General features: G+C 44.6%; 1 protein-coding gene across 1 annotated transcript in view; it reads left to right on the top strand.

Moving 5' to 3' along the window:
• osbpl7 (oxysterol binding protein-like 7) overlaps positions 1-25,626 on the top strand; it is a gene marked incomplete at both ends in the record, with an annotated part of 52,125 nt that overhangs the window by 26,167 nt on the left and 332 nt on the right. Inside the window, 10 exons of the mRNA XM_084323045.1 lie at positions 4,056-4,224; positions 6,124-6,270; positions 9,016-9,152; positions 9,441-9,578; positions 10,457-10,520; positions 10,629-10,707; positions 12,915-13,059; positions 13,694-13,844; positions 24,286-24,412; positions 25,413-25,535. Coding sequence (XP_084179171.1) covers positions 4,056-4,224; positions 6,124-6,270; positions 9,016-9,152; positions 9,441-9,578; positions 10,457-10,520; positions 10,629-10,707; positions 12,915-13,059; positions 13,694-13,844; positions 24,286-24,412; positions 25,413-25,535 — 1,280 coding nt within the window. The remainder of the gene's footprint in view (positions 1-4,055; positions 4,225-6,123; positions 6,271-9,015; positions 9,153-9,440; positions 9,579-10,456; positions 10,521-10,628; positions 10,708-12,914; positions 13,060-13,693; positions 13,845-24,285; positions 24,413-25,412; positions 25,536-25,626) is intronic.

The following is a 25,626-nucleotide window of genomic DNA, read 5'->3' as shown; positions in this document are numbered from 1 at the left end:
CTAGAGGGCTCCAGCTGAGTGTATAGAACGGGGTTCAAAGGAACAGGATCAAAGGATCAAAGGATCAAAACCTGAGAAATCTCGGGTATGACGCTCAACGCATGGCGGCGAAACCCGACTTTTCTCGGGTATGGTGCAGAAAGGTTTAACTCATTCCCCGCCAACAACGAGTTTACTCGTTATTGGGCGCCATGCGTTGAGCGCCAACAACGAGTAAGCTTGTTATTTGGTCCGTTTTTATTTATTTTTATTTGAATATTCTATTCAATGTCACGGACCTGTATGTTGCCATTAAAAGGCATACTGGGGACCCCGAGAGTGCAGTACCGGCCATATCCGGCTAGGTGGCAGTATCGAGAGTTCAGTAAACTCTGTTCCAGACCTTGTGTTACATTTAAATCCCTCCGGCTCTAAATTTGTACGGAGCCGAGTAAATCGCTTCATCCGACCACTTAGAAACGCACCTGGCACACTCGATCCATAAATTGTGCCAAATTATGTCCGGGACCAGATGGACACCAATACTGGAAATCGCGATCAGACAATTGGAATATTCTTTTTGGAATACCCCCGACCAAAGGTAAGGACTATCTGACATAAATTTCAGCTTGATCCAACAATGTTTTCATATTGATCCAGCTGATCAGCGCCTGTAGTGTTCAACAAGAAAGACGTTACTGGCCATCAAAGCATAAAAAATAATTAAAAAACCTATTATATACATTTGATTTGGAAATAGTAGCGTGTGCAGGCAAGAAACACCAACGCTTATAGTAGAATACACGTAGCGCCCTATAAACCAGCTTTTCAGGAATTATCCCGGATCACTCCTAAACTTTACTTATATTCACCACGGGATAACGCGCGAACGTATGCATGAAAAAATTATCTATTTTTTGCATGTTCGACGGAAGAAAGTCACTGTCAAATGACTATAGTATTGTCTCCATAGCTATAATATAAATCAAATCAAATAAAATGTATTTGTAAGGCCCGACAACACACGTTAATGTCCCCATGGGCCGGACACATCTTCTTTAAACAAGTCAAGAAGAAACATCACAATAAGTCAAGAAACAAAACAAGAACACCATAAGGTCCAACAAATTTAAAATAAATGCAAAATAAATGAATGCAATGCAAACAATAGAATATAGATATAGCTCTACAAACAAGGTGACGCACTCCTATCTTTTACCCATTCTCTGCCACGCTTATATCCATCGCTGTTTGATCTCTGCCAGCACTGTAAGTCTATGGAGATGTTCACCTTCTTTGCAGGGCTATAACTTTTTAAATTGTATTGCTAAATTGACATTACTATGGCCCATTCAACGATACAACGATTCATCGATTAGCTATCGTTCAGGATGTAGGAACGTTTTACTTTTTCATTCACACATTCATACAAAAATACCGTCTAGAGTATAAATATGTTTTTATCGTTTTAACGTGAGATATAGGCACAAATGCATATATTAGATCATCAAATGCAGTTTGATACCGATCAACGCTATATTAAAAACTTCAACTGTACATGGTCCTAAGGGTTATGACTGATCATGCGCCGGTGAACGGAGGGGGGGGGGGGTAGTTTATAATTCTGTGATAGTCGTTAGATGCTTCATGTAGTATGGGTGATATATTGATCAGAGCAGTTTGTATCGAAAATGATAAACAAAAACGCTGAAACTCACATCAGTCTCCTCGTACCGTTGGGCGATGAGAGTGGAGCAAACAGATCCCAGTTATGTGGTGGGGATCTAGGCGATCCATTTCCGGTTTGTATATTACTAATACACGCCCAAATCATGTAGATTATTGAGTTATGGCAAAGATCCATATCCACGGTGTGTGTATTGAGTCCCGCGACGATAAACGAGTGGCCGGACGGAATAGGGAGACGCACCGGGATCACGAGAGATCCACTTCCGGTTGCAACTCGCCGGTCAGCCACCAGGTGGCAGTATTGAAGCGTTGCAGAGTTGTGCTGGCTCACACAGCATCCGACAAGGCTCCGTGAGTGAAATATGAATACCATGGCGAAAATATGAAATTATGATCAGAATCACGCCGTACGGGGCGCCCTCGTGGCGCATACCGACCCAGGTTTGATCCCAGCTCCCGTCGTTATTTGTCGCATGTCCTCCCCACCTCTCCTCCCGTTCTCCCTCTCCTCTGTCGGTCCTGCGTGGCCAATAAAAGCTGTAAAAATGCTAAAAAATTATTAAAAAAAATAAAGAATCACGTCGTACGCCATTATTGGCAGAATTCGCATGAACTTGAAACCCGTTGTACGACGTTATTGGCGGGGAAAGGGTTAAAGCGTGGCATAGCTAGAACGGGACCAGGCTAATCCCTGGCGCTGAATGAGTTAACACTGGAACAGCGGAGTCGTCATATGAATTTTAGAATTCCAATAACTTGGAACAAAAAAATATAAATATGCCCTCCTTCCTTGACTAAAATTAGTTTTTTAGACATCTGCAATGTTTGAATTAAAAAAATTTAATAAACATAGATGCAAAAAGTGAGATTAGGTTAGGTTTAGGTTTACTTTATTTGTTCAAGGGGGACAGTGTACATTAATAAAACATTTTCCATTGGCAGTCCCCCTGCCAGAAGGTACAGGCTAAAATCCTGTGTGAAAAAAGGGTTAGCTATAAAAACAGAATAAAATCAAGATAAATAACATTAGAATAAAAACACAACAAAAGCACATAGACATACGATAGGGATACAGGTCACAATACAGTCATGGACACAAGGACAGAGCACATCATGACATACCGGTATTAAGAGACCCAGACATAAACAGACGCACCATATCCACACACAAACATACACACACAGACACCTCAGTGTTGACAGTGCTGGTTTTAAATGAGCCATTCCCTAACCCTGCACTTGAATGAATGGTATGATGTGGACACTCTAATTGTTTGAGGAATTGAGTTCCATTGGTGGGATGCTCTGTATGAAAAGACGGCCTGGCCAAATACACTTTTTTTTAAAGGGATTATACAGTCTCCCCTTGCCGATGCTGTTTAGACCTTGGCCGCTGTGATTCTGGTCAAATAACCACCTCCCAGCTAGTGTTTCTTGATTGCAAATTCTGGCATTTTTCCCTTGAACAAAAAGTTTGCAAATATTTTTTGGATAAAAGAATACAAAGTTACTATGATGCAGGAATGTGTAAATGTCACATATCATGGGCAACCTACATATATTTGATTATACAGGCTGCATGAGGAGAACACACACAAGGAAGGCCATGGAGGGAAGGCTTTATTCTGTCGGGTCATTTGACATCTCAGCATTCCAAGGAATGAAGCTAGGCCAGCTGTTAAAAGAACAAGCCAACATTATGGGAAATCCATTTTTTCTCCAGGGTCAGACAAGAAGATAAGATACCAATTTAGTCTCTGTGCGTTCAGTAGAAAGCTATTCGGCTGCAAGATAGCCCAGTTTAGCACAAGGGGATCAATAAAGGAATATCTTATCTTATCTTAAATGAATGGTAGCGCATACGGATCAACTAGCCTTTTGTGCTAAGCTAGGCTAGCTTGCAGTCGGATAGCTTTCTACTGAATGCACAGAAATTCAATTGATAACTATCTTCTTGTCTGACTGGAGGAGATGGTAAGTGCATTTCACATTAGCAGTTAGCATTTCCTGGATGACAGTGTGACCAGCTGGGCAATAGCGATCATGATAGGTTCCCAGGATTATTTGCGTCACACAGGTGGCTCAGATTTTTAGGAAATAGGCCTACAGAGAAGCCCCCCCCCCCCTTCAATGGAAGAGTATGAAGGGCACTCTCGTGACAAGTTCTGCACAAATAACAATCTGTATTGTTGAAATCATGCCTGTTAACTGTAGAGAAAAACACGTTTCTGAGGGGTCCTGTACAGATTGGTTGTTTAGTATTAACTCTATTTCTCTCCTTTCTCTTCCTTTGCTCTCTCTCTCTCTCTCTCTCTCTCTCTCTCTCTCTCTCTCTCTCTCTCTCTCTCTCTCTCTCTCTCTCTCTCTCTCTCTCTCTCTCTCGCTAGGCTGGAGCAGCAGGGCATCGGTCCAACGCTACCCCCTCGGTGGCGGACTCGGCTGCAGAGTATTTCGATGCCAGTGATGACATCCAGTGTGGAAGCTCGTCTGATGTGTCTGACGAATCAGGGCTGAGTGACAGCACAACCAACAACTCAGAACCTGAGGAGGGACATGGTGGGTACACATACAGCCAATCAGGGCTGAGTGACAGCACAACCACCAACTCAAAGCCTGAGGAGGGACATGGTGGGTACACATACAGCCAATCAGGGCTGAGTGACAGCACAACCACTAACTCAGAGCCTGAGGAGGGACATGGTGGGTACGTGTGTATGCTTTTACCAACGCAGTTGTGTTTCCGGGTTCCCGTTTTGCGCTCTGATTGGCCACTGACCTACACGCGTACGCCCCCCTCGCTATCGCCTTTGGGGCGTGAGATATGAAGACAGATTTAACTGGGTATAGGAAGGCAGTACCATACGAGCCGCAAATTGAACATGCAGTGAGTCTGCGACAACAACCCAATAATAAACACTCGAAACAGCTATTACCAGACAACAATCAGTGGTGCCTGCTTTAAATGTCACGTATTATAGGCTATAAGCCTGTGTAGATCTATTCGGAATAATAAACATATACACCCTCTAGCAAAACATGACACAATGTGATCCTATCTCCGATAGAGCGGCTGGTCGCAGAGATGCGAGTTGAACGAACACATCGGGAGGAGAATGAATGAAAACTTTATTTAACAGATTGCAGAATGGGTACAATACAGTACGGCTCAATACACACAATTGTTAAGGGGATGCAGACCAGAGAAAGACTTTTGTCTTGTTTACATCAGGTTAATTCATTCATTCTCCTCCCGATGTGTTCGTTCAACTTGCGTCTCTGCGACCAGCCGCTCTATCGGAGATAGGATAGTCAAGTCAAGAGTCAAGAGTTTTAATTGTCACGGCATACAGGTATACAATGAAATGCGGGTGGTCTTGCCCGCAACGATGTGCAATACAGTGGTACATATAATAGAATCAAAAGAAGAAACAACATTGTGCAGTAACAGGTAGCAGGTAACATGGAGTGACATCTCGGTATCTGTACATAGTTATTTACAGCGCATGTGTGACATGCTAGTTAGCTTTGGTAGTGCAATACACTGTTCCTGTTATTCTAATTTAAAGTGTCCTTTCCTTTGGCCATAAGTGTGCGTGTGTGCGACATGAGTGTGTGCCCGCTCATGTTAAAGTGTTAAGTGGCTGCTCGTGTGTGAGCGTGCACAGTGTGCGTGTCGTGTGTGTGTTCATGTGTGCTTGTGTGTGGACAGTTCAATGTTCTGAGCACTCAATGTACATTGTTCATGGCTCTGATGGCCTGGGGGAAGAAGCTGAGCCTAAGCCGCTCTGTCCTAGTAGCTGGGATTTGTCACATTGTGTCATGTTTTGCTAGAGGGTGTATATGTTTATTATTCCGAATAGATCTACACAGGCTTATAGCCTATAATACGTGACATTTGAAGCAGGCACCACTGCTGTTGTAATTGTCTGGTAATAGCTGTTTCGAGTGTTTATTATTGGGTTGTTGTCGCAGACTCACTGCATGTTCACGTGTAGGTCAGTGGCCAATCAGAGCGCAAAACGGGAACCCAGAAACGCAACTGCGTTGGTAAAAGCATACACGCCACATAGCCGACCATAGAGACATGGGTCAAGCCAGTAGGAGAGACAGCCTTTGTGTTGGTCAACTACAAGACATGAGGAGTCCTTAATTATGTTATCTTGCTAATAGTCTTATGTCAGGGATGCTGCCTTTTAGAAGCTGCTTATGTGTGAGGACATAAATCAAGCTCACCTCATCAAAGTTGTAATGTAACCAACCCACCAACTGTAATTACCCAGGTCTGGATGGAATCTTCTCTCCTCTCCTCTCCTCTTTTTTGGTTTGTTATTACCTTAACTCCTGACTGCAAGCCAAGTGTTCCATCTGGGATAATAAAGTAAACTGAACTGAATGCCTTTAGACATGTACCCTTTTGAAGTTTTCTTCTTTCTTTTTTTTTGTGCCTCACCTCAGCTTTAGCCACCCGCGAATACCGTGCCAGTATCTGCAGGGCTCCTAACAGCGCTGTGCCCAAGAGTACAGGCCGCCGTACCACCCTGGCTGCCCCCTGCCCTGACAACGCCCACGTGGGCCTCATGGCCATCCTCTACAATAACATTGGTAAGGACCATGATTTGTAGTTTTATGATTTGGCTATGGCTTGTAAAAATGTAAGTAGGAACAACAACAACAGTTTTCTTTATTTATAAAAAAAAATAACTTTTCATTTTTGTCCGTACTACTTCAAGATAAAAACCCATAGTCAAACGTGATAATTAATCCTAAATATCCTTAAGGGTTGAGCATGTTGTTCACACAGCTACTGTAAGGTTTGTGGTTTGATTCCCATTGGAACCACCTCTACAAAAATAGTGTGGACTTATAGCAGCCTACTGTATTAGGCACTTTGGATAAATGTGTCCTCCAGATGGCATGTGTTTATGCACTTAACTATTTTCCTTTCAGCCCTTCTCTAATAGTGTTGTTTTTTAAGCATTGTAATCTACTGATACCAGGAAATCACCCGGAGAGGATCAACTGGATCCTTTTTTTCTCCCAGGCTAGTTGCTCCCTTCATTACAGAGCATATGACACATATTGAATCTTTCTCTGTCAACAGGCATAGCTCCTAAGAAGGTTCATAAAGATAAAGATGATAAAGGTGGGAATAGAAGTAACCTAAATAACTATCGACCAATCTCCAAACTATCCTGTCTAACAAAAATCCTAATTTCTCTGTAATTTCTCTCAAATCATTCTGTATTAACCCCACACCAATCTAGTTCAAATCAAATCAAATCAAATCAAATCATGGCACGATCTCAGCCACTACTTTAGTTGTGAATGATATACTGTAGTATCTGCCATAGATAAGAGAAAGCATTTGAACTGTTCTCTTCTTTTAAATAGACTATATAGTGTTGGGTTTGAAGCAAATCAGTGTGCGTGACAACATTATTGTTTATTATATTCCTGACTCTAGCCTTGCTGAACTAGCCATTGAGAACCTGCAACTCTAATTGAATGATCTGCAAGACGTATTACAAACAAAACAAAATTTGTGGTGTTCTCTAGGACTAGAGATATTGTTTACAATGACTTGCATATATTAACTGTGAATGTATCTGACATTGAGTGAGTTACGGAATACAAATATCTTGGCAGTAAATTATGGCAAAAGATTTGCTTCTTATACAGGAACAGAACCAGCATCCCAATGATTAGCAGAAAGAGGGTTGTTGAAACAGTTTTTCTATCTGTCTTGGATTATGGAGATGTGATTTATAGAAATGCTGCTCCTTCCACTCTTAAACCTCTATCATTCTCTCTGGTGATAGATATAGGTAGTATAGGTACTCACCACTGCATCCTGTATCATAAAGTTGGTTGGTCTTCTCTGGCACAGAGGCAAATTAAACATTGGTATTGTATTTATCTTTAAGGCCATTGCTAGGAAATGACCACCTTATATCACAATTGCTAGATTGGAACTATGGACCCTTTCTGACATAGTCAAATTACTGGCTAATGCTTAATGTCCCCAGAGTGCAGACTGAACATGGAAAGTCTTAATGTCCCCAGAGTGCAGACTGAACATGGAAAGTTGTCCCCAGAGTGCAGACTGAACATGGAAAGTCTTAATGTCCCCAGAGTGCAGACTGAACATGGAAAGTCTTAATGCCCCCAGAGTGCAGACTGAACATGGAAAGTCTTAATGCCCCCAGAGTGCAGACTGAGCTTGGAAGGTCTTAATGCCCCCAGAGTGCAGACTGAGCTGGGAAGGTCTTAATGCCCCCAGAGTGCAGACTGAGCTTGGAAGGTCTTAATGCCCCCAGAGTGCAGACTGAGCTTGGAAAGTCTTAATGCCCCCAGAGTGCAGACTGAGCTTGGAAAGTGTTAATGCCCCCAGAGTGCAGACTGAGCTGGGAAGGTCTTAATGCCCCCAGAGTGCAGACTGAGCTTGGAAAGTCTTAATGCCCCCATAGTGCAGACTGAGCTTGGAAAGTGTTAATGCCCCCAGAGTGCAGACTGAGCTGGGAAAGTCTCTGCCCCGGCTTCTTGGAATGATCTTCAGCTCACACTAAAAAGCAATAGCCCACTAACCTTTTTTTTTTATCCACTTTTTCTCCTTATTTTTCAAAATGTCTCCCATCCCAATTTTGTATCACCAATTCTCCCCTTAAATTCTCCCCTCCCCTGTCTTGAACATTGCTATGCCTCCCACTGGTCGGCTGTAGTGAGGATAGAAGCCTTGCTTCACGTGTCCCCTCCGGTAGACGAGGAGGCAGCCTGTCGCATCTTTTCACCAGACAGCGCGGACTCTCAGTGGCGAGGAGTAACGCGTGGGAGGCTCACGCTGCCCCCGATACTTCCTGTCTCTGCTGAACAGGCATCACCCAACCGACCTGTAGGAGTCGCTGTCCACAACGTCCAATCCCCACCCATCGACTTTCCACCTGCTACCTCTGCCAATTGAGATAGTATGACGACTGGCTCAAGCCGCAGGCAACGCTGACTCGGGGAGTCGAGGCCGGAGTCTCTTGCATTGGTGACGAGCGCAATCTCCGCTACGCCACCCAGTCGCCCAATACCCCACTAACCTATGGACAATTAAAAAATATGATAACAAATCTCTCTGCTTCCGTTTCTATATTTTGTGTTTTGTCATATTTATTCAATGTCTAATTATTTCAACAGATTTTATTTCCCTTTGTCTTTTTTTACCTGTTATGCTTGAATCTCAACAGCACAGTCTTTCTTGTAAACTCGGCATCATTGTGAATGAGGGCCACCTTCAATGATTTCCCGAGATATAAATAAAGATTTGAATGAATGGCTGAATTCTGTTTCTGCTTTTCTCCATAGGTAAGGACCTGTCACGAGTGTCCATGCCTTCTGCTCTGAATGAGCCCATCAACCTGTTACAGAGACTGTGTGAGGAGCTGGAGTATTCTGAGCTGCTGGACACAGCCAACAATACGCCGGACCCTTACCAGAGGATGGTAAGTCTGTCCAAAGACATTCACAGTAGTGCATTCACAATGCTCATTGGCCCACTGTTATCATTTAATGATAATTACCGGCTATTTGATTACAAACACCTTTGTTTGCCGATCAACGTGTCTGGAGTGTGATTGAATACTATGAATACCAAGTAGGCTGATAGAGGGGCATCGCCTTGAAGATGTTCAGTTCTACATTTCTTTTGAATCTCACATCGTACACCTGAAAAAGGCTTACTTGAAGAAAAGAGTGAAAGTGAAAGTGACGTTGCTCCTTATCTCACGCAGGTCTACATTGCTGCCTTTGCCATATCTGGCTATTCCACCGCTACGTTCCGAAACCGCTACAAGCCCTTTAACCCCGTCCTCGGGGAGACCTACGAATGCAATAGAGAGGACAGGGGTTTCCGCCTCATCAGTGAACAGGTACAGTTACTGTTGTAAAAAAATCTCACTGTCATAGAATTCTGAATTCTCAAACTCTGCCCTCTTTTCTTGATCCTCCAATCAATACGGTTGCTTCCCTGGGACAGGGAAAAGAAAGAGGGCAGGGTTTGGGATAGGTCCATTGGCCTGTATCATGGTAATCTTCTTTGGGACACTATAAGATGGCCAGCCAATAATTTTGATAATGTTGTTGTGGAAATCAGCATTTTCTTTTGTCAGTGCACAATCTTGGACAGTGCACAAATTCAGAAAGTTGTAATGTTCATCCAAATAATACATTTGACATGGTAGTCTTAATAATACATCTACTTTTTTTTTTTTTTTTGCGTTTATCGCTTTTTTCTACTGGGCAATCCAGTAGAGAGAGAGAGAGAGGAAGGGCGGGAGACAGAGTGGGGGGAAGACATTTGGCAAATGACGCCGGGTCCGGGAATCGAGCCCGGGTCGGCCGTGCCGCGACGCAGCGCGGTACATGGTTCGCCACTTGGGCGCCCCCATCTACTTTCTTAGTCTTGTGCATCAAACCATTCTATGGCAGCCATCTTATAGTAGAAGCCAATTGTCCTAGTTCTGTATAAAACAAATTATCACAAGAGCATGTTAACATTAAATTCATCTTAGTTCTATTTTAAGTGGAGGGAACGGGAAGAACTTGGAGCTGAAATGAACTAGGTTCTGGTCAGATTTACCCTCCTCTCAAGAAGTTCTTTCTTTCTTTCTTTCTTTCTTTCTTTCTTTCTTTCTTTCTTTCTTTCTTTCTTTCTTTCTTTCTTTCTTTCTTTCTTTCTTTCTTTCTTTCTTTCTTTCTTTCTTTCTTTCTTTCTTTCTTTCTTTCTTTCTTTCTTTCTTTCTTTTAGGTGTGCCACCACCCCCCCATCTCTGCCTGCCATGCAGACTCAGATACCTTCTCGTTCTGGCAGGGTAAGACTGTTATTGATTGATTGATTGATTGATTGATTGATTATTTAAGTGCCTAACCCTCCTGGGTTAATGAATGTCCTTATCCCATTTATTTCCGTATCTAAACAGACCAGCGTTGGAAGAACAAGTTTTGGGGGAAGTCGCTGGAGATCATGCCAACAGGAATGGTGAATGCCACCCTATCCAGGTAATTTTAATATTATTATTATTCTTTTTTGTGTTTTTTACCTACCTTCTGTTCTCCCAGTCCAGTCGTAAAAGCATTGGTATTGGCATTGGAGTAATTTATTCAAATTGATTGACTGAGCTCTTGATACAAAGACTGGCGTGGTCGTCTACAACAGCTCAACCTGACATATTCCTGCACCCGGTAGCAACCCTTGTGGACCCCTGACGCCTATTCTGTGCTTTTTGAGTTTGAGCACAGCGGTGTCTGTGTTGATGATTATGTCATGCAATTGGGACCATATCTTCATTTTACATATATTTTCAATATGTCAAAAGATTATGATTTGAAACGCTCTAAAAAAAGGTTATTGATGTAGGGTGCCTCCAGGGAGCCTACTGGTCATTTTCATGCCATTCACTTCCATGTTAAAACGCATTTTTTAATCTGCACTCATTCATAAAATTTTCGATAGAATTATCAAATGAACACTTTTTCCACAATGGGAGGGACGAAGCTTTAGTGCTGGGATTCTGTTACCGGATTTCTACACACGGTGGCGCAATTGTCATATGGCTGTCTTTGCCAGCTAGTAAGCCAGCAGGAGGCGGAGATTATGCTGGTATGCTGGCTGCAGGCTCCGCAGACTGCTCAGGGGGGGGGGGGGGGGGGGGGGGGGGGGTTGCGAAGAGAACGATCAGCATGCAGCACCACTCCTCTCCCCTCCTCCTCCTCCCTCTGGTATCAACCGTGGCACACAGCTGAATCACGGATCCCTCTGATGGGTGCACGCCCCCTCGGCTCATCGCTGAGCTGGCTCTATGCGGAAGGGCTGGTGCTTCAATAGACAGCGCTCGTGTCTTCAGAATCTACCGGGAGAACGTGTACTGTACGCCCGCTGGACATATTAACAATAACCAGTGGTTACTAACGTTAGCGTCTCAGCTATTTCTGACCGAATTAGTCAATCATTTGTATATAAGGACAGAATCTCATTCACAGGGACTTTGTGCAGGTTTTTCACGCTAGAATATGGGGTCTAAAACGTCTATAAATATGAAGAATATGCCGTTTTCTGCTTTTTTTTTCTCCATAAAAACGCACTTACTATCAAACAAACAAGAATATAAGTGGTTAAAATTCGGAGATATTTGTAATATTTTATAGATATATTGAGGTTAGGCTCTTAGTGGTAATCGTGGGATTTTCTTTTTTTTTTAGAAATATGAAAAATATAAAATTATATGACCATGAACTTGATACACACTTTTGTGCTCTAAGCCTCATGAGATCCACCGGCGCCAAGCCTGCACAAGGGTAAAAAACGAGTGATGTTTGTAAACAACAGAGTTAAACAGATATTTTAAATCACAATTTAGAATTCCCAAAAAGCACATTTCCCCATCTAATAATAATAATAATAATAAATTGAATTTGTAGTGCACTTTTCGTTCACTAGGATCCCAAAGTGAAAACATAGTTAAATTTTCTTTAATTTTTTTTAAATGTATATAAAAACTATAAAATAAAAGATAATTAAAAACATAGTATAAACAGACAATTAAAAACAACAGCCCAAGGAAAAATTTTATCACAAGAAATAGCTAGGAATCAAAGGCCTTTTGAAATAAGAAAGGTTTTCAGGCCTGCTTTAAGAGTGCAGGCTCTGTGGTGCCCTCAGCTGGATGGGGAGGCCGTTCCACAGGCGTGGTGCAGCCGAGCAGAAGGCTTGGTCCCCCATGGTGCAGAGCCGGGTACTGGGGACCCGAAGAAGCAGGCTACCTGCAGATCTGAGGGTACGGGTGGAGGATTGTGGAGTGATGAGTTCCTGTTGGTAGAGAGGGGTGTGTGTCCGTTTATTCAGTTATGGGTGAGCAGCAGGATTTTGTAGTTGATCCGGGATGAGACGGGAGCCAATGTAGTGAGTGGAGGATGGGGGTTATGTGCTCATGGTTATGGACTCTCATCTATAAGTTAAACTCCTCAATAGTATGTACAATATATACCCCACATTTCAATGGTAAAAATGTTTCTCTAGGCCTATGCCGCACTCTCAATTTATAATCTTTTATTGCATTTTAAATCAAAATAAAGTAGAAAGTAAATAGAATAACTCTAAATGAAATAGTCTTGCATAGCCAGACCTCTCTCCACATTATGTTAGCACTGTGCCAGTGCAGGAGAGACAAGGTGACAATCTCAGGTGCCTTCCATCACTTTCTTTCCAGGTATGACGACCACTACGAATGGAACAAAGTAGTGACCTGTATCCACAACGTCCTTAGTCAACAGCGCTATCTGGAGCATTATGGAGAAGTTATCATACGCAACCTCAAGAGTGACGTCTGCACCTGTAAGATTACCTTTGTCAAGGTGAGTGCGACATCCAGTGTGGCTGCCTTGATACTAGTAGGTGTAATTATTAGCACTGGCGGAGCCAGGTTGCTCTGGATCCGTGTACAGGGATGTTGATGAGGCTCCTTAGTGTTAATGTTGTAGTCATTATTGTATGTAGCATGTGCAGACTATTCTCTTTGGGCCCCCTGACAACATGGGCCCCCCGACAACACTGGCCCAGGTGCAGCTGTGCTCCTTGCTGGTCTCCTGGTGTAATATGTAACACTACGCTAGCTACACATCACAGCCGGTCAAATTAACGGGTCATGAGATGCACTTTGACATTAGATTATATCATATAACTTAATTATTATTCTTCCCATTGATTTCCACCAACTGTGATATATAATTAACTAGCGTTACATATTATAGCCAGGGACCAGCAATTGCCCTCCCTGCATCAATCCCTGACTTTTACTCTTTTATTAGAGGCAAAAAATACTCAAATTTATTAAAGAATAAAAGTAACTTTGAGGACTTACACAAAGACTTCTTTTGTAAGTTGCACTACTCTTGGCCAGAATAGTATAGCTTCCTAATGATCTTTCTGGCTTCTGTTGTGCAGTTTGTCTAATGTCTTTCACTGACTGAGTATTTGATCTTGTTGTAGTCTCGTTATTGGGGTTCAGATACGAACAAGAACGAGGTTCAGGGTACAGTGTTGGATCAGAGCGGAAGTGTCATCCACCGGTTTGGAGGACTGTGGCATGAGGGCATCTTCTGTGACACCCTGCCTACCCCGAAGTGCATCTGGAAGCCAAGTGAGTACTTGGAGCTTACACAGTCTGCAGTATACACAATAGTAATTCTGTATATCCAGTTCATGAATGCTTTTACATTTGTTTTTCTTGGCTGTTCTAAACAGAAAATCATTTGGCACACAGGAAGTGATACGTTTTATGTCATCAGTTGCAACAACAGTTTGTTTGCAATAAATAGAATACTAACTCGGTAGTTACAGTACCATGAATTGTCAAGGCAGAAGGCAAGTCTATGAGGTGCAAAAATGTGAATGAGAGCTTTCCAGATTAAATAAAGATTTTATTTTATTTAATTACATTTTATTTAATGATAGGATTCTTTATACTCAATTCAATTCGGTTCAGTTTGGTTCAGTTCAGTACTTTATTGTCCCAGATGGGACACCTGGCTCGGAGTCAAGAGTTCCGATAAAAACAACACAACAGGCATACAATATAAAGTACAATACAGTGGCGGTTGGAATTCCCCATGGGCCCTGAGGCGAGATTGACAGCTCGGGGCCCCCCCCCCATTATTATTATTATTATTATTATTATTATTATTATTATTATTATTATTATTATTATTATTATTATTATTATTATTATTATTGTATTATTATTAAAAAAAAATTATCAATTTTTTTTTAATTTTTTTTTCAACATGAAACAAAACATATCACAATACAATAATAATACGTCAAATGTATATACTCTCTTTTCTGGACTCTTTTCGTATCACAAACAGTACTGTATTTGCAAATCTGGTATGTCATGTATAGATGTAGCACTACTGTCTATCTGTATGTCATGTATGTCATTATGTTATGATGAATTGAAAATGGGGGACCCTGATGTAAACAAGACGAGTCTTTCTCTGGTCTGCATCCCCTTAACAATTGTATGTATTGAGCTGTACTGTATTGTACCCATTCTGCAATCTGTTAAATAAAGTTTTCATTCATTCACCATGACATTACGTTAGTTAGCATCCAAGCTAGCGTGATAACGTTAGTAGTTAGAATCGGCTAGGCTGCCTGCTTACCTGCAATAATGTTGTCATCGTCCTGGACAGATAGACTTGTTAAATCATAATATCCACACTTTGTGCTGGTCCTCAGTAAATGTCCCGCCGGCAGCTTATTATAGCTTGTTGCCCCTTTCCCTCGTCGTGGAACTTCTGCATTGCATTTATTACAAATAGCAAGCAATCTTTTTCCTTTGAAACTATTCGTAACCGACGCCATCTTTGTTGTTTACGTTCGCGCTGCTTGTGCCGCGTTCACGTTACGTGGGAAGAAGCGGAAGAACCAGAGGACATCTCGTTGCTACAACTAGGAAGCCTTCACGCATTGACTCGATGAAACGCCCACATCCATACTTCCGCAATTGGTGACGCGAAGTGGGAGATATCGGGGTCTATAAAAAAATCCCATATGTCCTAGTAGGAATTACCACTAGGAGGCTGACGTGAATGGTTTTTCCCAGTCGGAAGCTGGTTCTTCCGCTTCTTCCCACGTAACGTGAACGCGGCACAAGAAACTTACGTGGCTACGTCACAGCCAAGAAAGGGAGCGCTGGATTTGTGTAAAACGCCCTGTTCCTAAACCACACGCTATCAGTCGTACCACAGTACTGGCAGAACGGGAGGAGCCTACAATCAAAACAAACACACTGCCTCGCCTGCCTCGCCTATATCCCCGCGGCTGGTACAATACACAAACCATAACAAACCACTTGAGATCGGGCGGCTATGTGGCGTAGTGGGCAAGGCGCTCGCCACGAATGCCGGAGACGCTGGGCTTGCCTGTTCGAGCCCAGCGCTCCACATTGCTTTCAGTTTAGCTGGTGGTTCATACTAATACACATTGGCCGTATTAGGGGGTGGGAAACTGATGGGTGGGGATCGGGCGTTGTGGACAGCGACTCCTACAGGTCGGTTGGTGCGCCTGCGCAGTAGAATCAGGAAGTGTCGGGGGCAGCGTGAGCCTCCCACGCGTTACTCCTCGCCACTGAGAGATCGAGCTGCGCAGGTGAAAAGATGCGACTGCTGTTACCTCAAGTACCGGAGGGGACTTGTGATATGTATGACTTAGTCCACATTGCAGCCGGCTTGTGGGAGGCAAGAAACAGCGTTCGTGACAGGGGAGGGTTGAATTGGATGATACGAAATTGGGATGGGAGAAAAATATAGAAAATGGGAGAAAAAGTGGATAAAAAAAAAAAAAAAAAAACACTTGAGATCATAACAAAGTAGTAGTAGTAGTAGTAGTAGTAGTAGTAGTAGTAGTAGTAGTAGTAGTAGTCGTCGTCGTCGTCGTCGTCGTCGTCGTCGTCGTCGTCGTCGTCGTAGTAGTAGTTAGGGATGGGTACCGAATTCGGTACTTTTGAGGTACCGAACCGAAACACGTCGGTACTACCGAGTATCGATTCAAGTGAGATACCGTTTTTTTTTTTTTTTTTACTTTTTTTTTTTTTTTTTCATGTCAACGTTCACACGCACAATAATGCTTACCTAGGATTTGACTTGATTCAACAACAAAGCAGTCGGAGCAATGGCAAGCCGAAAACGGTCGAAATTGTAGTTATTTGAAGTTTGGATATTTTTTTCACGACTGAGGTAGGTAAATTAAATTTCTTGAGACTAAAGTACCGAAAAAAGGTACCGTTGGGTACCGGTATCGATTCACAGGTACCGGTACCGTATCGGTTCAAATGTGAACGGTACCCATCCCTAGTAGTAGTAGTAGTAGTAGTACTAGTAGTAGTAGTAGTAGTAGTAGTAGTAGTAGTAGTAGTAGTAGTAGTAGTAGTAGTAGTAGTAGTTCAGTCATCATCTCACACAATACAATATGCACAATCATTTAACAATATTTTATTTTACAGTGACTGAAAAGGTACAGACTGAAGCATAAGGCTTATACATGCCTGTCCTATATTCTTAACAAAATTAAGACTCCAAAACAGTATTCCAAAATGAAAATAGTAAAAAACAGTATTATTCACCTTTGTAGTTTTCAAAAATAGCTTTACAAACCATTTTCTTAAAAACCAAAAGTGAATTACTCATTCTTAACGTTAGGTTATGACTATAACCAAGTTCTGTTAGTTAGGGGCGATGCTTGGCATCGCTACTGCACTATCTCGCGTACGTGCACGCGTACTGAATAAACCACAAATGTACCTCTAATACCAGTATTAGTCTGACCACACCCCTCATCAGCTTACCTTCATAAGCAGGTGTGTGGTCACCTGCTCTCCTCCTTCCCAAGCTTTCACCACAAGGTGAGGACAAGGGCTGCAGCGGCGTCCGATGCCAAGCATCGCCCCTAACTGACAGAACTTGGTTATAGTCATAACCTAACGTTCTGTATCGTTAGTGGCTTAGCTTGGCATCGCTACTGCACAAGGGAGGCCAAGCGGAGCCACTTGGCTGACAAATACACCCCGCTGACAGCCCCCCAAAACCATCAGAACAGGGAGGGCCGAGCCCCCCCGACCCCCCCTAATGGAGGGTAGCCCCCCTATTAGGGACGTCACGGGAGGGCGACGGACCCGACCGTGCGAAGAGGCACTCAAGCAACTCAACGCACAGGGTGAGCAGACCGTGGCTTGACCCCACGACTACACACACGCACAACCCGCATGCCACCCGGGAACGAACGGAGGAACAACCTCGTTACTGCCCCCAGAATCACGGGGTCAAGGGCAAACCCAACCCCGTGGCAAGGCCGTAGCAGCGGAGCACGAAGGAAGACCCAGACCCACCAAAAGGACTGGACTCCCTGGAATGGGGGCCCGGAGAAGTCCATGATGCCAGCATCAAGACCCCACCAGGTGGGCACGTAGTGCCCCGCCCCCCACATCGCCAGCGTATTCGGACAAAGGCCCCTCAGTTACTGCACCTGGTATTCCCAGGCGGAACCAACCAGGCCAGAACCTGCCCAGCTTCCGAGATCGGACGAGACCGGGCGTGTTCAGGTCGGTATGGCCGTAAGCCGAGCGGGCCCCGTCCCCCCAATAGTACACCGCCCGGCACACTGACCCTGCAGAATAGGCAGTCAGCATGGCCGTAAGCACACAAAAAAGGTTAACCAACGGAAGCAGGCAGCGCACCGGGGAAAAACCAGGCAACAGGCTGTTAACCCTAGCCTGGAGACTGCGGACGAGACAGGCGCCAGAGGGGACAGCTGAACACAGCCGCCCCGGCGGAAGGAGCGTAAGCTGGCGGTGTTGCATGACCAAGCCTCCATTTAACAACCCCCACCCAGAGGGGTCGAGGCAGAGAAGGCTGACACGATTGGCAGACGTCATGAACGTGCAGGGGCACCCTCAAACGGTGAACCCGGGAGTTGACACTGCTCCAACACACCAGGGAATCAACCACCTCGGTGTTACCCAATGCGGTGGTTGTTCCTATAACCCCTCAAGGAAAAACCCCAAAACACACCTGCGGGTATACACCGGCTATACCGCAATACAAGTGTTTCAGTTTCCAAAAAGGGTTAACCCAGGCCTACGGGTCGCAAACATCACTTCGGACCGGGCCTGGCGGTACGGGAAGCACAGGGTCACCAGAGGAGGTCAAAAAACCACCCCCACAGGCCCCTCTTCGCCATGCGTGAGAGAGGAGCGAAAAATAATGGAGAACCAGCCCCTAAGCACACCGTACCTGGTATTCCCCGGCGGTCTCCCAACCAAGTACTAACCAGGACCAACCTGTGTAGCGGCCGAGATCCGACGAGATCGAGCGCGTACAGAATGGCATGGCTGTAAGCCATGACGACAGTGCTGAGTAAAAACATACCCAACCAGGGTCTCCATAGCGCTTAACCCTGTGACACCCAGACCGACCTGGCATTTTTCCCCCTGAAAAAAGCCCAAGTCCCTCAGGGTACCAGAACAGCAGATCTGCATCCCCGGCGGACAACGGGTTCAACTGATCTGGACCAGCGTGACCAGAACCAGTCCCGTGCCCTAACCACGCCGACATGCCTACTCCAGGAGAAGGGCAGATATGCGTGTTGATCTTAACATGAAAAGAAGGCGCCACCCAGACGTTGGGACGAACCGCGCCTGGTGGCCCACCCCAAGGACGTGAGACCCCACTACATATGTTCAGATCCATCCCGTCATCATCCCCCAGACATGAACGAGAATCCGTCGACAACCCACCCAGGTCATGGGATGTGGTCGCCGGAAGAGGAAAAACCCCCATCTCAGTTGCTTTATAAAAACGCTGTTTCAACCACAAGCAACTAAGGCGTGCCAGTCAATCGCCTGTTTACAGCGAGCTAGCACTATACGTGCGTCGGGACACACCCCCATCAATGAACAGGCTATTTAGACCTGTCATTGAATCCCCAAGGCGCCCAGGGGAACGACAAGAGGGGTGTGACACTCCCTAACTCCAACACTTCTGGAATAGAAAGAAGGAAGCATCAACAGTATGTATCCCAGTCTACACAGCCGGGGTAAAAAATGTTCACATTTTTACATCCCACCACCCTCCCATAGGAAAGAGACGGGGATCCCCAGAGAGACTTCCCACGCGAGCTGTACAGATTGAAAAGAATATATTGCACCTTGAGCCATGTAAAAAACTGGTTTTAGGGCCTCCGGGGAAGAGGCACCGAACCCATACACACTCAATAAACGAATTGAATCGAATATACATACAATAGAAAAGGACCCTTCTAGAGGGTCCACTCACTTTGACAATCTGAGGAGGAAGGCTCTGTACTCTGATGGAGGCTTCCTCACATGGAAGAAGGAGTCCGAACTCACAGAAGGCCTGAGTAGGCGCTTGGTGAGGAGGAGCCCTGACCACCCCCCCTGAAAACAGATCCATCACATGGACCTGAACAGCACACGGAAGTCCTACCAACAGAGACGCGCACGGTGACGTACTCTATGGCGGGGGAATTCCTGCGGTGCACACGCCCAATATACCAGGCCGTGGGACCAGGAACTCCCTCCCCCCCCCCCCCCCCCCCCCCCCGTAACGTGCCGAACCGCCACGTGACGGGAACCTTGAAGGACAGGGGGTGTACCCCTGACCGACAGAACAATGGGGAGAGGAAAGGTTACCAGTTCACCCCTTTACGACCCCACACCCATGATACGACGTAACGACAAAAAGAGAATATGACACAGTCATAGTCAGCTCTATGAAGCGTTTCACAGCTCCACACAGCGCACGAGCTAACCTGCTATCTGATTTTTACTAAGGAAAAACACAGAATAGAGAGGGCTCTAAGAACCCCGGTCCAACATACACATGTGCTTCTGTGGCCAGTACAACCCAGTTGTAGGTCACATGACACACACAACCCATCATCACCTACAAAAAATGGCAAAAACACTCAACAGAGGAACGCCGTTTTTTTCACAATGAGAGAATACATCATTCTTGATTAGTATCGACCACAGGCCTTGCTAAGCACACATGACAGCAACCAAACCAATTTCCCTTTAGGAAATAAGTTTCTCCAGCAGATTTAGCACAACCTCAGCAATCAAGCTGAGAGTTACATCGTATCCCTACCACACAAAAGACACAATTAATGCACAACACGTCTGATAGGAGGTGATAAAGTCCCCAGGGAACCGGGGGGGGAAACACAATCCTCCTATTTTACCCTCAATACGGCCAGTTAAAACAGGAAAACCTGTTAATGTGTGAACTCACTGTTCATTGTCATTACAGTCTGAGAAAGAACATTCTTTTACTCACTCGTCACCAAGCATAGCTTCATAGGTTAGTTGCCTTAGTAGTGAGTACACGGTACACATAAACACCATGATGTTTCTCACACAACAACCAGATCAATACATCACGATCTGCACGGAGAAGCTAACTGCCAGTGACAAAAACAGCTCACACACAACCCGCAACGTATCTCAAATGCATTGCAACAACACACGTTTTGGGAAAAAACACCGTTATTCACAATACATTTAGCAAGGTAAAACCAGAAGACGTGTTATGAGGTCTGGCCAACCCCGTACCTGCCCGGAACGCAGATCAGCGAAGTGCAGTCACAAGCCACCGTAGAACACAGCCGTCCCGTGTTGTTCGATCCGGGCAGCGTCGCCGCTCCACCAGTCGCTACAGTCCTCTTTGTTGACGCAATCCCCGTCTAGGCTCAGGCAGGGTCGACGAACATCCCCTGTCAAGGATGACGTCGTGGTCAAGAGTGTAAAACATGTTAAAATCAAAGCACGTTCAACAGAATAGCATCAAGCTAACGGCTGCTCCAACCGTTCGGGTGCTATTGCTTCCGCTCGCGAGACGCCGATCTACGACGCACGCGATCAGGAGCGAGCTCCCGGCGGCGCGCGAGAAGCCAAGCTACCCCGCGCCAGGCCACCGACCGGCTAACCGTAAGCTATGAACATGTAAACAATGACATAACACTCACCCAGACAGGCCGCCGTTCTGAACCCTCCTCACTTTTTAAGAGAAAAGAGAAAACAAGACGTCAACACCGCTTCACAACGGTGACACTACCACGTCCGGCGGAATCAGCACAGTACCAACTGGCCTGTATAGCTGACTTTGAACATGAATCTGCCGCTATCGCACATTACATGCACATATCCCCTCGTGAAGGAATACTCTCATTTGGATATGAAAGATGGGGTCTTAACACGGTGACAGAGAGAATCCACTCGTCCAGAACACACAGGGATCACCAGTGTCAATGGTCGCGGCCCACTAGTTAAAACTATAATGGTCGCCAGACCAAGGCCTTCTGTCGCCTAGACGGCTAAACAAAGGACCCTAGCCTGGGGCCGGTTTCCATAAACTTTGTCAAGTAGCCCCCATAGCACTAACAGACAAGTGGAGCCCGCCAGCAAACACTACTCACCCAACCTGGAACGCACCGCTCCTCACAACAGCGGCATGTCCGACAGTTCAGCTGTGGCCTGACAGGTTTCACCCCAACAAACACAGCAAGGAACTGCAGTTGAGAAGCATGCAGCGGCGTGCTCCCAATACGAAAACCGGTGGAGGGTTTGTAGAATGATCATCATCTTCTAGACACTCCAGTACGAAGACAATATCGCCGTATTTTCTCGAAAATAGTGAGAGAGAAAATAAAGATATGATGTCAACGTATCCTTGTTTCCCAAGCTGTTCCTAATCCAATTTCTTCCATCATGGTGTCAAGTGTGGGGATCTACCGAGGCACCTCTTCCTTGTGGTGAAAGCGAGAAGGAGGAGAGCAGGTGACCACACACCTGCTTATGAAGGTAAGCTGATGAGGGGTGTGGTCAGACTAATACTGGTATTAGAGGTACATTTGTGGTTTATTCAGTACGCGTGCACGTACGCGAGATAGTGCAGTAGCGATGCCAAGCTAAGCCACTAACGATACAGAACTGTATATCACAGCATGTATTGAAAAAAACCTTTGCACCCCGTCCGGGAGTAACTTTGCTTTAGCTCTGTACATTATTTGCATAATTAAATTTCATAACATGAGACTTTATAAACAATGGATTTGTGTGGTTATAGTAACCAGCCTTAAAAAGGTTCCGAATGGCCCGCTTTTGCAGTAAGACTATTGGATTTACAGTCTTTTTAAATGTCGACCCCCATACTTCCACACAGTAAGATATGTAAAGAAGTATAAGTAGTTTAATGTAGTTTAATATATCCTTACATTTATACAATATTGCTACTGACTTAGTAGTAGCAATAGTTTAATAATTTAACTTAATAGTTTCCCTTGCATATAGTTAACATGTTGTTTCCATGTTAATTTCTGGTCAATAACTACCCCTAGATATTTTATCTCAGAAACTCTTTCTATTTTTACATCATATTTTTAACTCGATATCCCCCTCTATTTCTTTTCGATTACCAAAAACCATAAATTTAGTTTTCTTAATATTGAGAGACAATTTATTAAAGGGGACATGCATTATAAATGGCCTTTTCCAGTGATTAGCATGTTTTCCTAGCAATTGGGGATTATATCAATGTGGTCTGTGTCATTAATTATCATATTGACTCATCAGTTTAGTCTCGAGTTCACGAGATCCTTCCTCACTCAACTAGGCTGTTCTGATTGGACAGTTTTGCTGACGTGAATATAGCACTGATTTGCAGCGACAGCAGAGCGAGTGGAATTATCTTCACTTCCTCAAACAGAGCGAGGCAGACAACGAGTGAGTGAGTGAGAGAGAGAGGGAGAGAGAGATAGAGAGAGAGGGAGAGAGAGAGAGAAGGAGGGAGAGAGAGAGAAGAGCTTCTGTCGGCGAAACAAACCGCATGTGCGAGGAAGCAGCAGTAGCACATACTCATTTACACACAACCTGGGCTGGACCTCGCGCGGGGAAGCAGCAGTAGCACATACTCATTTACACACAACCTGGACCTTGCGGGAAAGCAGCAGTAGCACATACTCATTTACACACAACTTGGACCTCGCAGGGAAGCAGCAGTAGCACATACTCATTTACACACAACCTGGACCTCGCGGGGAAGCAGTGGAGAGATAACTTTATGCTCCGTGTCCCCCTCTCCCTCCCTCCCTCCCTCTCCCTCTCTCTCTCTCTATCTCTCTCTCTGTGCCAGTCGCAGACTGTGTGGATGACTGTTACTCAAAGTGCTTATGGGCGGAGCCAGGCCAACACAGCCTGAAATCCAAAGGGAGAAAAATGTGGCTTTTGAGTACTTGATTAGAAATATAAAACAATGAGGGCGGTCAGGTGGCGTAGCGGAGATTGCGTTCATCACCAACACCGGAGACGCTGGATTCGCCTGTTCGAATCCAGCTCACAGCTCCGGCGTTGTCACCAGCTTGGCTGGCCGTTCACACTAATACAATTGGCTGTATTAGAGGGTGGGAAAGCTGGCGGGGTGGGTCCGGGTCGTTGTAAACAGCGACTCCTACAGTTCGGTCGGGGCGCCTGCTCAGCGCAGATAGGATCTAAGGGGGGTAGTGTGATCCTTCCACACGTTACCCCCTCTCAGTGAGAGTCCGTGCTGCCAGGTGAAAAGAAGCGGTTGATTGGCTAGACGTGTGTCGGAGGAAGCATGTGATAGCCTCCACTCTCCCAGACCGACCAGGAAGGGGATTGGGAATTGGCATAACGACTAACATTGGGATGGGAGAAAATCGGAGGAAAAAGGAGGGGGAAAAAGATCAATACAAAAAATATATATATATATATAAAACAATGCATTAAAAAAATAAAAATAAAACGTACAGATGTGTTCAATAGACTCACAGGAATTGTGTAAAGTTGCCCAAATAGTGCACCAAGTTTTGAGAATTTCAAGCTCTCTTTCAATATCAAACTAAAGTTCCTTTAAATGAACCCTTAAGTTCCTTTAAGTCACTATCTATATATCGGACACAATAGGTCTCCCACAATCTAAATATCAGACAAAGCTGCGATCATGACGGTGTCCCGGCTCACCAGCATGGCTCCTTGTTCCCCTCAGATCCCCAGCCAAAGGATTCCCTGCTGTACTACGGCTTCTCCACCTTCGCTATGGAGCTGAACGAGCTCAGCCCGGATCTGACCCCCTTCCTCCCCCCAACTGACAGTCGCATGCGCCCAGACCAAAGGTAGGTGTCACTCCCAGGTGGTTTGGTTAAAGGGGCACTTCACCAAAAAAACAACGCTGATTTATTTTGCACATACTCACACACATCCAAAGACAAAGAGTTTTGCACACATTCATTTAGTTTGACAGTTATTGGGACTAGATTTGTTTGAATATGGCCACCAGTGATGTGACTGCTACCTTGAGCTGTAATTAACACAACCCAAGGATTCAATGCCCCAGATGACATCACTGCTAGCCATATTCAAACTTTATTTATACTGTAAGTCGTGATATGTACATAGTAACAGACCAATATCAGAGATATCAACAATATATACTTCCAGGGCTTTGGAGGGGTCATGGTGGGGATGGCAACGTTGTTTTGAGTATATTTACATGGAAAAAGCCAATCCAATACAAATTAATGTTGGATATGGCATCAGGCTAGTAAGCACATACTGTTTGCAGGGATGCAGCGATACCATTTTATTTTGTAGGTATGTGATTTCAATTTCAATAGCCTTGTTTAATTAATTATATTGCATACTTTTCACAATTGCACCTATAAACTGTAAGCTGCATTAAAATTATTTATTTCGAAAGGTATCGTATGATCCCATGGGATGGACCACATTGCGTGGTATGACGACAAAAGAAAATATTAATTCAATAATATTCTGCACATTTTCATGATTAATACCATCAGATAGGGAATATTTGTGCCATTTGTTGAATTGAATATCTGAAATAATAATAATAACAAAACAACAACAACCTTCTTACTGTCTTTTACTATTATGTATGTGCTACTATACCTATACTACTACCTGCTATGCTAATATGTCTATACTACTATATACACTCAAGTTCAACACTGTTTGACAAACAATGCCACTTAGCCTTAGCTGCCCGAGGTTTACCTCCTGCTGACTTGTCTTTGATACAGTCGCTTTGGATAAAAGCATCAGCTAAATGACTAAATGTAAATGTAAATGTTGAATGGTCCTTGCATTTCATAGAATGCTTGAGGAGGGGAGGGTGAACGACTCGGACACAAAGAAAGATGTCATTGAGGAGATGCAGAGAGAGCTAAGGAAGGAGATGGGCAAAAGAGGAGAGGAGCATGTTCCACGCTTTTTCAAGTGAGTTCTCCATCGTGAAGCGGTTTCCATGGCAACGGGAAGCGCTTTGTGTCCTAGTACTAGAAAAGTGCTGTAGAAATAGTCATTCATA

Source organism: Notolepis coatsorum (genome assembly GCF_963971535.1).
Source record: "Notolepis coatsorum genome assembly, chromosome: 10".
Classification (NCBI taxonomy): domain Eukaryota; kingdom Metazoa; phylum Chordata; class Actinopteri; order Aulopiformes; family Paralepididae; genus Notolepis; species Notolepis coatsorum.
This window is presented reverse-complemented; position numbering and strand designations above follow the sequence as displayed.